The sequence below is a fragment of the Dendrobates tinctorius genome, unplaced genomic scaffold (assembly GCF_039654945.1).
Source record: "Dendrobates tinctorius isolate UK_male_01 unplaced genomic scaffold, ASM3965494v1 ptg000129l, whole genome shotgun sequence".
Classification (NCBI taxonomy): domain Eukaryota; kingdom Metazoa; phylum Chordata; class Amphibia; order Anura; family Dendrobatidae; genus Dendrobates; species Dendrobates tinctorius.
In genome coordinates this window covers 48,055,150-48,069,802 of record NW_027361797.1, presented here as the reverse complement: position 1 = coordinate 48,069,802, position 14,653 = coordinate 48,055,150, and the positions used below count along the sequence as shown (strand labels likewise).

Sequence of the window (14,653 nt, the reverse complement as noted above, 5' to 3'; positions counted from 1 at the left end):
ATGGCACTATATCAGCGAGTAAAATAAATTAATTAATACATTAAACAGATGCCTTTATTAAAGGGAACGTATCATCACCTTTTCGCCTTGGTGTGGCGATATTCGTTCCTTGTATGTATTATTATTTGGTCACTATGTGGTGGTAATGTGTGGTTTGGTCACTGTGTGGTGGTATTTTTTCCTTGTATGGAGTATTATTCAGTCACTATGTGGTGATCATATGTATTCATTAAAAACAGAGAGAAGGATGTTCTTAGAGAGGTGTCATTCAGGAATCAGGAGGCATCAATAGTTCTGAGGTTCAGAACAGAACTACACCACAGTGGACACAGTGTATGGACCCTAAACAGCATCACAAGGAATTCCTTCAAGTTTTTAACGAGAACCCACAAAAAATGAAAAAATTGTGTCCCATGAAGCGAGACCACATTTTCCAGTATAAGATTTACAACAAACGGAAAAAAAGTGATCCAGCTTGAGACGGAGGCGGCTGCAATTTTACAAAGCTTTGTAATTCATTTATTCAGAAACCTTTGTAAAATTGCAGCCGCCTCCGTCTCAAGCTGGATCACTTTTTTTCCTCTTGCTCCTAATTGATGTGGATGCTCACCACAGTCCATGCTGGGCATTGGCAGGCTTGGGGATTGCATTGCAGATGGGTAAGCTGACTACACTTTCTTTACTTATTTACAACAAACCACCAGGAACTATAACTTAAATATTTTGTAAGTTTACTCTGCTTTCTCTGGGTAAACAAGATTTTTTTTATTTTATTTGTTTTTATGATGCTGCTCATTATTTGCTTATAAACCCTATGCGGCCTGTGCTGGAGATGGGGTGCAGGCACTCCAGCACAGGCCACAAGCTGCGGTCTTTCCTGCCGGCTGCCCGCCGCCAGGACCTCCCCGCCGCTGGACCCGCCGCCGCTGGAATCCCCCCGCTGCAGGAAAGACCATGGCTTGTGGCCTGTGATGGAGATGGGGTGTTGCACCGCACCCCATCTCCAGCACAGGCCGCAAGCTGCGGTCTTTCTTGCTGGCTGCCCGCTTCCGCCAGGACCCCTCACCACTGGACCCGCCACAGCTGGACCCCACGCCGCCACCGCTAGACCCGCCGCTGCTGGCCACGCCACCGGACCCGCCGCTGCCTGCCCACCCACCTCCATGCAGTCATAGCCGGCAAGAAAGACCGTGGCTTGCGGCCTGTGCTGGAGATGGGGTGCGAGCGCCCTCGGGTGGCGCTGCTTCCCATCTCCAGCATAGGTTACAAAGCAGTTTTTCCTGCCGGCTGTGAGAGGGGTGTAACGAGGGGGTATAATGAGAGGGGTGTAATGGGGGGGGAGTAATGAGAGGGATGCCGCTAGGACCCGCCACCTGACTACACACACCGGACCCCGACGCTGCCTGACTGCCCACCCACCTCCGTGCAGTCACAGTCAGCAGGAAAGACCGCAGCTTGTTGCCTGTGTTGGAGATGGGGTGCGGCCACCCTCTGCTGGCGCCGCACACCATCTCCAGCACAGGCCGCAAAGCACTGTCTTTCCTGCCGGCTGTGACTGCACGGAGGTGGGTGGGCCGCCACCCCCAGCACCACACAGCTGCCCCCATCGTTATGTCACTGCCCTCCCAATGCGATAGCATCGGGCCCACATCTAGTGTTTTATATTACCAATAAATATTAACAATATAGTCAATATTTATAGGGGAAATATTATCTATAATGTTAACTTTTATTCTTGCCCCTTATATATATTGAATTTTCTGACTCGTAGCTGGATACACACTGGCACATAAGCCTTAGGCTACGTTCACACTAGGCATTTTTGCTGCGTTCTTTTTTCTCTGCAGCAATACCTGATCTCTTGGCAGGAAAGAAGCTGCTGCAATAACGTTGGTTTTGCTTAGTTTTTGGTGCTTTTTTGCTGCATTTTTTGTCTTTTTTTTCCTGCTACATTTGCTTCTTGTGCATGCTGATAAAGTTTAGTAGCAGAATTTTTTTTTTTTTTACTCTATTTAATCAGGTTATGGCACAAAAACGCTGCAAAACCTAATAACTGCGTTTTTGTGTGAGGATTTTCAGCGTTTATTTTTCACCGCCCATTACTTTCAATGGGTGAAAAATGGCGAAAAAACGCTGAAAGAAGTGACACGCTCTAAAAAAAACCATGCAAAGCACAAAATTTTGATGGTAGAAAAGAACAAATTGTGTGTGCGTGAGATTTCTGAAATCTCGTAGGCTTGGCTGGTACTGTAAAACGCAGCTGAAAATTTGCATTGAAAAAAATGCATAAAAAAACACGTAGTGTGAACAGAGCCTTAGTGTCAGGGTGGAGCAAACTAAATTATTATTATTATTTATTATTATAGCGCCATTTATTCCATGGCGCTTTACATGTGAAAAGGGGGTACATAATAATAATTAGCCTTCTGTGGGGTCTCTGTATGAAGATTTTGGCCATTTTTCATATTTTTCAAGCGTTTTCTATGAACTTCTGGGAAGGATATATTAGCGCCCAGGTATATACGTACTCATGACTCCTTGTCTATAAATCCCATGCTCCGCAGATCTTTGTGCGACACATTCATTTATGCTAATTTGACTTTGCGCGGGCGTACGGCTCAGCCTGTAAGTTTCCTAATAGAAAGCTGGTGATCCGTATCAATCTAGAAGCCGACGTTTGCTCAGGGGTAATACCGTATTAACGTTAATAATATCAGCGATCGATCGGGAGATTTGCAAGAAATTAAATTATAATTGCGCTTGGGAACGGCGTTTCCTGACTCCGACATTTAAATAAGGTCACGACGTCGGCGCCCGTGTTATGTCGCTCCATATTAAATGCCATTCACTTGAGGTCCATACAAGACCCCCCGTGTGGTTGGCAGGATGGAGGGAAAAAAAAAAACAATCTGTGCCATCACTTTATATGATTGATATCCCGTCATAAGCGAAATGCCGGCAGTTACGTGCGCACATTTTTATTATTACATTACAATAATGCAATATATAGAGCACGATTGTGGCTCACAGGCATCGGATAAAGGCTGTCCTACTCCTACTCTTTCAAACCTTGGCCGAGTAGCCAACATCAAGAGCTTTTGTTATCAAGGATTTAAAGGATAAATATATATTTTTTTTTATTTAATAAATTAATAGTACATAGGAATGTAATAAACTTTTATATCACTATATATATATATATATATATATATATAAAGTTTATAATTTTTTAATAATATATTTAATAAAATAAATCATCTTCTTTTTCCTTCTGGATTGATTTTTCACTCTCAATTCAAGGGTAAAAAAAAAATAAATATGTATTCAGTGAAAACAGACTTTCCCGTTACTGAGATAGGAGATGACAGTTGGTGCTCATAAAGTTCTATGGAGAGGGGGAGGAGCTAGCGGAACACGCATTCTCCTGCAAGTTCTCCTGAAATGACAATTACAATTTAAAGGCCCCGATTCATCAAAACCTTTTTTTTTTGCAAGAATTCTGGAGTAAAAAGCTTTGAAAAGCCGCAACAGTTTTGCGCAAATGGGAGGCTACGCAACTTTTGACATTTTCACTCCATTGTCGACCAGCTCTGCCAAAGTGGGAGGGTATGGGGCTTGGTGACACCCACTCCACAAATTGATGACATTCCTTAGGTCACAAATCTTACTCTAGTCTCAGAATGGATTAAGAATTATGGCAAGGCGTACACGAAGGCGCATGTCACGCCAGAGTCAGGCACTGCACTACACCCCCTCATGAAGACTGGCATACCAAATGCCAGTCTTGATGAATCCCAGGTCTTTCAGCTCATTGAGCATCTTAGAACTGCTTCCGAAAGCCAAAAATATGGATGTAGAAAAGCATACACAGCACCAGAAAACCCTCTTCCCTAGCTGTCTTGATCTGAATTTAGCCCAAACAAAGAACCCCATAGAAACCTATGGATGTATCATTTGGGATCATTTAAAGGGAAATTGTCAGCATGTTTTACATATAGAGATAGTGGTATGGCTGCATAGGTGCTTGTCTACCAATAAAAATGATACTTTGTTTGTAGAGATCCGATGTGCCAGAGATGAGATATTAAGCAAAGAAGTCATATGCAAATTAAGCAGATTAAGCTTGAAAGAAGTAGTCCAAGGTCACTGACACGCCCCCACAGAGCACTTCCTGTCTAATTTGCATATTGCTTCAACCCTAGATTTCTCAGGAGTGGTACATTGGATCTCTATGAAAAAGGTATCATTTTTATTGGATGACAAGCGCCTATATAGTCACACCACTTCTTAAAGGGGTTGTCCAAGACGTAGATCTTCGTCTCTGACAAATTCAGGACCGTTGTCAAATAGTAGCTTAAACATCGTCCATTTTGTAAATCTGACCGGTAAAAATCAGGATTGCCAGAAACTATGGTATATATCATTAATTTATGAGTCATGGGGATTCAACTGCTGGAACCTTGATGATACCTAGAGGAAAAACTGTGCAGCAGCTGCAGAAGTTGCCAGTGCAGAGACACCTGCTGTGTAGGGAACTGGGAACAGCATTGGACCAGAGTGTTGTGGAGGAGAACAGGTCCCAGAGGTCAGAATGTTAGGCACATCGCTATACAGTGATATAAAGTCTTAGCTAGGCAGATTCGCTTTTCAGGACAATAGGAAAACTGTGTGTCAACTCTCTCCGACCTTTTCTTTTGGTAGTTATAGAATTTTTGGCAGGAGATGGCCTAAGAGAGGCAACATCTCTCCTTGTGGAGTATTCCAAGCTGGCATAAGGAAACTTATAGGCCATGCAATGTTCCTCTGAGAAATTAAATATGCTAATTATTTCTTCAGGCAGGAAGAGTACAGTAATTCTATCGCTACCTATTGGAAGTAGCAATTCTAAAGGTCAATCTCGACCCTTTTACGAGCCTTGATACATTACTTAGAATGAAAGCGAAATCAGAAACATGTTTTCAGGTGTTTGCCCCTCATCAGCACAAATCAAGAAGTCTGATTTAGCTGGGTGAGAAGCCTCTGATGGGAGGAAAATTTCAAGAACGTTGAATAGCAGTAAAATTGATTAAGAAAAAAGAAATAAAAACACAAAAAAGTCATTACAATCATGGAGCATTTATGTACAGTACCAGCAATATACATTATATGTGATATACATCCATGGAGACACATTTACAGCGTAGAAAACGAAATGTACATTACAGCCAAAATTGTCTGTTAAAAAGAAATTCCTCAGTCGCCCCCTACAGTCCAAGTCTTAAAGGAGTATTACAGTTCTAGCAGCAAAATAAAAAAAAATATATACTATAAGCTAAAAAGTTATATAGTTTTCCAAAATCTTTCTGCATCAGTTCTTCACAGTTTTCAAGAATGCTGCTCATTTTTTGACTTCTAGTTGATAAAAAAATTATTTTTGCCAGGTCATGTGATCATGTTATTACAAAACAGTTATTACAGCTGTGTCGCGTACGACAAGGTCACATGACCAGGAACTATACACGGAGGGTTCACAGTGAACTTAAGCAAGCAGTGATCTTGAAAAATTTAAGAAATTTTCACGTAAAGTGCATTGGAAAATGGTATTACTCTTAGTTAAAAAATTAGCAAAGTATTTGCTAAAATCTGATTTTTTTTAAGAAGAATCTGTTATTGCAAAAGCTGGAAAGTCAATAGAGAAACACGACAGACGACAGTAATATATTTACATGGCAAGACGCATGACGTACTAGAACACAGATATAATTGCACACATCAAACGTTGATGTCCGGCCTCACATGCTGCCTACGTTAAATTAATGCATTTATTTGTTTAAAATAACATAGAAAAATAGATGGCTGTCTATAGAATACCGACATATAGAATAACTTACTTTACGGTTCTATGGAAATCAGGCTGGTTAGTTATTATTTAGGATCAAGTGTAGAATTGTGTGGATGGCGCATAAAAGTGGCTTTATAGAACTTCCTTAGGATAGGTCACGACTATGAGATTGGTCGCTGTCTTACACCTGACACCCCCCCGACCACCAATGAGCTACATGCAGAAGAGAATAAAATAGGTATTTGTAGAATAGCACCATAAACTGTGTAGTGGCCATTCTTAGGTACTGCAGCTCAGCTCCTATCAAAGTTATTCGGAACTGAGCTGCAGTATGGAGCTGTGCTGTTCGTAATAGATTCAAATTTGTGATGAATTTCTAGAAAAATTTAGTAAGGTGTTGAACATATTTTTTATAGTCTTTGGTCCTCCCATAACATCACCCTCCATCTGCCATACTCCGATTGACACCTCTGTTTTCTATCGTCTTTCTTTTTCTTTTTCTAGGATTCTGGCGCTGCTGTTCTTCACTAGACCCCACGCTCATCATAGAGGCCCTGCACGCGTCAAATACGTAAGTGCGCCCCTGTGACAACTGGTGGCCTGATGAAGAACGGTGGCGATAGAGACCTGGAAACAGAAGAAGAAGAAAGACAGAAGAGCCAATAGGAGGACTGGAGGTGATGAGAGGGGTATAGGGAGGAGAGGTGAGAATAAGAAGGTTTATTTTTAATCCCGTCCCATCTGATTTGATTTTTACTAAAAAAATTTCAAACCACATAAAGTGACATAAGGTTCACCTTCCCTTGAGAAAGCTGTGCACAGCATGTAGGTCCATTATACTGCATGGAAGACTGTATGGGGGTCACAGTTGGGGCATCATACTGTGTTGGGATCACCATACTTTACAGGGAGATTTTAGGGGGGGAGCAGTAGGGTTATCATACTAATTGTGTGCAGAGTACTGTTTAGGAATTCACTGTGTGTGGGTATCATACATTGTTTGTGGGACACTTTTGCTGGCACTTTATAAGGGCTATGAAAAGGGAATTTAGGTGCTTCAATTGGAAGTGAATTACTTTATAAGGGCTGAAAACTTGTTGCTCTTCTGCGATCCCACCGAATATTAGCAGTTTTCTTTTTGAGGGTGGGCCCAATTAGAGCTTCTGCTATGGGGCTCCACGATTTCTTTGCATACCTCTAACTTGAATGGAGCCTGTCACTCAATTCATGCTGCCCAAACCACGGGTAGCATGAATCAGAACCTGGCTGCATGAGAGCCAGGTATGTGGCGCTGGACTAGTCACGTCTCTGCCTATGTTCTCCAGCTGGGTCGTCAAAATTAATTTTCCCTAAAAAGGTGGAGAGGTTCAGAGAAAAATATACCTGGCCGTAATTATGCACCCAGGCTCGGATTCATTTTGCCTTTGGTTTGAGAAGCATGGATCAACGGACAGGTTCTTTGTAATTGCACCACAGATTTTTTTTCAGAATCGTGTGAATAGGGTTTGAGGAAACCCCATATACTTGCATGGGATGTTGTTGGTTATTAGATATGATAGTGTTTTATTGACTTCCAGAAATCAGTGTCAAGTCCAACACGTTTAGAAGATCCTCGGAATGAAAAGTTACCACCATTTTCTGTTCACCAGCATTTAATATATTATTATATTAACGACTTTGTGAGGAACGGGGGAAATCCTTTGTCCTTTCGAGTTATAGGTGGGTGGGGGAACTCCTTCGTCCTTTCGAGCTCTAGGTGTATAGGGGAACTCCTTCGTCCTTTCGAGCTCTAGGTGGATGGGGAATCTTCTCTGTCTATTTGAACTCTAGGTGTATAGGGGAACTCCTTCGTCCTTTCAAGCTCTAGGTGTATAGGGGAACTCCTTCATCCTTTCGAGCTCTAGGTGTATAGGGTACTCCTTTGTCCTTTTGAGCTCTAGGTGGATAGGTGAACTCCTTTGTACTTTCGAGCTCTAGGTGGATGGGGGAACTCCTTTGACCTTTCGAGCTCTAGGTGGAAGGGGGAACTCCTTTGTACTTTCGAGCTCTAGGTGGATTGGGAAACTCCTTTGTCCTTTTGAGCTCTAGGTGGATGGGTGAACCCCTTTGTACTTTCGAGCTCTAGGTGGATGGGGGAACTCCTTTGACCTTTCGAGCTCTAGGTGGATGGGGGAACTCCTTTCTCCTTTTGAGCTCTAGGTGGATGGGGGAACTCCTTTGACCTTTCGAGCTCTAGGTGGAAGGGAAGATTTGGAGAGATGTTTCTTACGAGTTGATTTTATAAAAATGTTTTGCATCCAGTAGGGTTTTTCCGGAAATGAATGGCATAAAAAAGGACTATGTGGGAATTTGTCCTTACGTGTCCATGGGAATAAAGCAACTTTCAACACATGGGAGCCATATACAGTAGGTTTGCTTCCGACATGAAGACAAGACAAACAACCTTCACCAGGAGATCAATAGAAAGCAGATCCTCTCTGCTCCAGAATGGATACTAAGTCAAAAAATTGGGTCCATGATCCCACAAATAGATGTTAGACCCAGCTAAAAATGAAAAAACTGTAAGAACCAATCTGGTTTCTTGGAGTCTTGTTTTATAGTAAAGTTTTCAAGACCTTTCACAGACCTACCGGAATTGTTGTGTTCATTAATTGCGTTGCCAAAAATGTATCTGATCTTAGGGAACTCATGAGATCTTTAGCCCTTTCTATAGATACTATGATAAAACTTGTGGCAAAATTTACATCTGAAGGACCAAGTAGACATAAGTGAATTATTGAAGAGTCTGGTGCCAAATATTGCCAATAAAACTGGTGTTCATCTTTCGAATGTCAAAGACTCCAGAGATGGAGGTTCCTTGACTGCGAGTCCAAAATATGGAATTTATTCTCAAGAATATTATGTTGAGGTCTCAGAACCGGTAAAGGGTCTGGTGATGATAAAATATAATCAATACTAAATTTGATCTCTTCTGTTTTTCCAAGACCTGAGCTTGATTGACTTTGTCTGGTGGAGATGTTGCTGGAGAACATGATGTTGGAGTCCACCTGTCTACTTCTTGGTTCAGCTCTATTTTCTTGTCCAGTTGCCATTTGTTCTGAAGATCCAATTAAGGCAAATTCTCCATTTTGCTGGTTTTTGGTTAAGTTTTGCTTTCTATCTTTTTGGGATTTTTTCATATTTCGTCTCCTCCTTCTCCGTTTATAATTCCCGTTCTCAAAAAGGTCAAGCATCGACTCGCATCCCGAAGCAAAAGACCAATAGTTTCCCTTTCCCTTGTCATTCCCTTCTGTTCTTGGAACCTGTGGGTATATAAAAGATGTAGTCAGGGTTATGTACGGAAGGAACATGATAACCTAATGGAATCCAAATTTAAAATTAACATTTGAAAACTCGTTCAGCAATCCCTGCATATGTGTTGCGGCTGTCGAACAACTGCAAGACATGGAGCCGTGGGGACTCGAACATAATTTTCGAGCATGCTGAAGACTCTATTAGCACCCGAGCATGCTCAGATAACACCTTATCCCGGTACATTCGCTCATCACTAGTCTGCACCAAAGCACCGAGACATGTCTAATATTGAATGGAGTGTCAGATCAAAATCGACAATGCAAGTCTATGGATCCCTGAAAAGAAGGTGAGGAAAGGTGTTCTTTTTTTTTCTCCCATCCAAGAAAAACTGCTGAAACTCTGATCAAAAACACTGATGATTTTCGGTTCGTTTTTCTCCAATAATAAAAAAAAACTGACATCTGAATGAACCCTAAGGGATGTAACATTTCCAATTCCTTAGACTATCTAACCGATTTTTTCTTTCTTTTTTTTCTTTTATTTATTACATATACATTTTTCATACAATTTTTATCCTTTTTGTATTACTTTTTTAGTCTTATATTTAATATAGTAAAATAGTGTCAGGTTTCCTTTTTATATGCAATTCACATTAAAAATTGATAATAATAATAATTATTATTATTATTATTATTAAAACATATTTAGTCTCCCCGCCAAAGGTCAGAAATACCTCTAGAGCAAATTCTGACTTTATTTTTTGACTGTTTATTTTTCCTGGATCCAGGTTTGCTATAGACCTCATTAACTCTTTACCAGACTGTATAAGCATTTCATTTATTGTGTTAATGTTCTTTCGCTGAGAGCAAGAGATCATCTCACACTCTAAGGTCAGGTGCGGATGACCTTGTAGTCTCTCATCCAAGAGAATCGGGTTGATTATGCTGATGACGCTGTGATCAGAGTGTGATCCAATTCTCTCGGATGATGAGAAGATGGAGAAAAAAAAATTCTCCATCTTCTCCATTGTGTCGGACCGTCGAAAGTAGGCTGCACTCAGATGTCATCCGAGTGCAGTCCGATGTTTTCCATGGACTCATTGACTTATATGACTGAGTGTGATCCAAATATCACATCCAACTTAGGCATGCAGCGACTTTCCTCCGACCATTTTCAAAAATTTGGACATGTGCACATAAGAGAAGTTTTGCAAAACTCTTAAGTACTGGAGCTGTTACAATGCACTTTTTGCTCTTCTTTTTGATTTGTATGTACCGTTTGGTCGTCTTTTTCTAGATGCTCCGTTCTAGCAGAGCTGAATCTGACATTTGGCACAAAGTACCTTGTTGTCTACTACAAATAAGGGTCCGTTTTTTTTTCTACATTCACTGTTGGATCAGTGAGGAGGACAATGGTGTTTGGGGACTTTGAGTACAAACAGTCTATGGGAGATGGACTGAACTTTCTCGAAGTTTTCTGCCTTCAGAGACTCTGTTACCAGGTTTTTGTTACGCCAACAAAAATTTGGTGCCGAAACCCTGATTCCAGTGATGTGTCACTACTTCTTGCTGCAGTTTTGATAAAATCACAGTTTTCTCGGCTGCTTTGTTGTCCTCTGACTATCTCTGACCCCAACAGAAAACGGTCAATCCATGGTGCAGGCAGGGATACAAGCAGCTCATCATAGAGAAGCCCGGCAGGAAAAAATGTGATATTATCAAAACTACAGCAAGTAGCCCAGGAAGTGATTCACCAATGGAATCAGGGTCTCTGTCACTATTTTATGGATTCCCTTTTAACTTGAAGATTTCTGTATTTTCGAGACAGTCTCATAAACAGTGAATGGAGTGGAGGTGGAGCGGCCGCACCTCCTCTCAGTGGCGTAACGTTAAGCTCATGGGCCCCAATGCAAAAGCTCCAAAGGAGCCCCCAATGATTGGAAGTCTTTACAAATGGGACAAAGGGAGTTTTTGGGCCCCTTAGGCTCCAGGGCTCGGGTACCATTACATTCCTGCCCCGATTCTTTCCAGTTGGGGTTGCACAGAACGCTGTCCCCAGCTTCCAGACCCCCTTACAACCCCCAACAGTCGGACCCCTAGCAATCAGTCAGTTCTCCCATGTATAGGAAATAGCTTCAAATTTTGGGATTAACCCTTCAATGCCATAGTCTATATTCTCCTCCAGATCTGCGCCAATGACACCTGCTTCCAGGGTAAAAGCATAAGACAGGTCACAGAACTCTTCAAAATAGCTGCTGCAGAACCTCTTTTTTTTTTGGAGCACAAGAGGGAGATTCCTGCCCACCGTTTGTTTGATTCATTGACACCTTCTTTATCCTTTATTCTGAGCTGTGTAAAGATGTTCTGCAGCAGCCGGGACACACTATCGCTGGAGAAGAGGGAGCTCTCCTTGTCTCATAGCAATAGTTTATTGTACCGTAAAGATGTAGCAGAGCCGGATTTGTCGCTTGCGTCTCCAGAGCGGATCGCAATGACGTCTTAATCAAACGGATAATGCCACGACGGGTCCTGCCTATCGAGAAACTCAGCTCTGCTACATGTGACCCTGCGGTCCAGGTCTTACCTTAATAAAACAGCTGTTGAGAGACAGGTTGTGCCTTATGGAGTTCTGCCAGGCTCTTTGGTTGGATCTGTAGTATGGGAATTTCTTCATGATAAAATCGTATATCCCCGATAGGGTGACTTTGCTGTCGGGGCTTTGTTGGATGGCCATCGCTATCAGCGCAATGTAACTGAAAGGCAAAGAGAAAGACGCGTGAGGAAAGCGAGCAACGGATGTGGAAGCGGCCGTATTTACCTCCAGAAATCCATCATCTCCCGCCTATTGAAGAACTACAACTCCCAGCCCAGACATTCACAGCTAAGGATCTCTCACTGTGCCGTGCGTGCCCCAACATAAGGTGCGCCGCCGACAACGTGCATCCTCAAAGCTCACAAAAAGGGACGTACGGTCAGCCAAAAACCAAAAAGGGACGTACGGTCAGCCAAAAACCAAAAAGGGACGTACGGTCAGCCAAAAACCAAAAAGGGACGTACGGTCAGCCAAAAACCAAAAAGGGACGTACGGTCAGCCAAAAACCAAAAAGGGACGTGCGGTCAGCCAAAAACCAAAAAGGGACGTACGGTCAGCCAAAAACCAAAAAGGGACGTGCGGTCAGCCAAAAACCAAAAAGGGACGTACGGTCAGCCAAAAACCAAAAAGGGACGTACGGTCAGCCAAAAACCAAAAAGGGACGTACGGTCAGCCAAAAACCAAAAAGGGACGTGCGGTCAGCCAAAAACTGCGGGAAAAGGTGTAATAGGGAGAACAACAATATAAGGAGAATTGTGCGCTACATCATGTGCATCGCTGGTAATCCCCATAGATCAAGATCCACGTTACAATGGTTGATATTAATGTAAAATGCTATTTTTTTACCGGGGTATAATGCATTACTATATACAATATGTGCAGAAATGTATTATTGTTATTAGTGTTATTATTGCTATTTGCTGTATTTTTATTTCTATATTAGTTTCTTTAAGACAATAAATTATATGAGATGTCTCATAGGTTACAGTAACTACTATTATTGCCACCATGATCACTGTTATTACTAACAACACACTATCACAATTACTGTTCAGTTAGTTATATTTGTCTTTTTTTAATTTGAGATTTTCTATTGGTCACCATAAAATATTATTACTATTTATATAATAGTAATAATAATAATAATAATAATAATAACAATTATAGTAATACCAATTATTATTATTATTATTTGCATATACGGTAATATCCAGATTTGTTATGACCTATGAATCATTCGAAATTATTACAAATTAAATGTGTATTTCCATAGTAACAAACTACTTTCAATTTTTAAAGTATAAAAGTTATTCAAAAGGATCTATAAGCTTTTTTTTATATAATTCTATATGTATTATTATTACTATCATAATTTTTTATAGGAAAAAAGTTATTAGAGTTGCTCTATAAATAATAATAATATTATCTCTTGTGGGATAAATTTATTAGAGATGTTCTATAGACCATTTTATTATTATTATTATTATTATTATTATTATTATTATTATTACTATTATTATTATTTCTCAGGATAAAAGTTATTACAGATGTTCTATAGACCATTTTATTGCTATTATTATTATTATTATTATTACTATTATTATTGCTATTATTATTATTATTATTACTATTATTATTATTATTATTATTATTATTATTATTTCTCATGAGATAAAAGTTATTACAGATGTTCTAGAGACCATTTTATTATTATTATTATTATTTCTCAGGATAAAAGTTATTACAGATGTTCTATAGACCATTTTATTTCAATATATTTCTTATAATAATTATTTATTTTAGGTCTTATTATTCAAAACTTACGTTACGATGTTACTTCACCTGTTTTATTGATCCCTATAAATTATTGTGCTATTAGTATTATCTCTAATTATTGTTAGTATTATCCTTAATTATCCTTACTAAAATGTTATATCAGATGTTCTATACTATATATATATGTATTGTTGTTGTTATTTATTTTATTATTATTGAAGTTTTTCCTCTTATTCATCATAATAATAATAAATATAATAGATATACCCATAAATGAGATTATTCCCACTTTTCTGTAGGTCACAAATATTAATAATTTTGAGAACTAGATAAAAGGAACAACTAATTGCATAAAAAAATAAATAAAAAATTCTAAAGTAAATCTTCTTACCTATAGGCCGGTCGGGTACACTTCTTTTCCTCGTCGGAGCTGCAGGTTGGATACTCATCTCCATCATAGTTAAAGCAATTATATGGGTACTGAGTGTGGTCGAACATAGTGCAGCTCCCTGAATATGGATCTCATGTGGCTTCTGTATTTGTGCCGGGTCCTGTTTGTTCCAGCTCCTGTATGGGAGGAGGAGGTGTGGGGGTGAGATGCTCTACTGAGCTCTGGTCTCCCTACGTTCTCCCCTCCCTCTGACTTGAGTATGAGGTTGTTCTCTTGACATTCCCAGACTCCCAGACAGCGAGTCTGTTGGGATATTTTGTTTTGCATCCAATCTGGTTATAAGGAAAATCTTGATTAAATTGGTCAGGTCTATGGTGAACCTTTGAACTCTTTGACGGTTGCTCTTTGGGTGGTCTCAATGTAGACACAAAAAGATGGTGGTGCCGGAGATAAATATTTTTTTATCCCTTCTATATAAGCAAACAAATGTGATCTCTACAATGCATCCATGAAATACAATATTTTTATAGACTTTTATTAAAGAGACGGCGGTGGCCGAACCGCTCTCCGATAAGAGAGCATCCTTCGCAGGTACCCACGTCAGCCGCGACCGGTCAAAAGCCCTGATGTCTCCTGGCCGGTAATAGATAGTGATTCCATTTCTTTTAACAAGAAGGAAGCAATATTTTTTTTTCGTAAGAGAACAGAGCTGTAGATACGAAGGACCGCTGTCAAGAAGCGAAGTAAAAGGAAAATAGCTGCGGGCCGCTGAGCTGCCT

The 14,653-nt window shown here is 40.4% G+C and overlaps 1 protein-coding gene across 1 annotated transcript; it reads right to left on the bottom strand.

Annotated features, from left to right (window-relative positions):
• Positions 1-8,637: 8,637 nt before the first annotated feature.
• Positions 8,638-13,981, bottom strand: FOXL3 (forkhead box L3). Its single transcript, XM_073543214.1, has 3 exons — positions 13,875-13,981; positions 11,699-11,867; positions 8,638-9,123 (listed from the first exon to the last, which is right to left on the bottom strand). The coding sequence occupies exons 1-3, from the start codon at positions 13,979-13,981 to the stop codon at positions 8,653-8,655; spliced, it is 747 nt and encodes a 248-aa protein (XP_073399315.1). The 3' UTR covers positions 8,638-8,652.
• Positions 13,982-14,653: the final 672 nt, after the last annotated feature.

Bases quoted from the DNA above. Each gene is read 5' to 3' on its own strand.
- FOXL3 (XM_073543214.1), bottom strand. From the start codon at position 13,981: ATGTTCGACCACACTCAGTACCCATATAATTGCTTTAACTATGATGGA. The intron at 11,868-13,874 runs GTAAGAAGATTT...TTTGCCTTTCAG, and splicing joins TGTACCCGACCGGCCTATAG to TTACATTGCGCTGATAGCGA. The intron at 9,124-11,698 runs GTAAGACCTGGA...ATATACCCACAG, and splicing joins TCAACAGCTGTTTTATTAAG to GTTCCAAGAACAGAAGGGAA.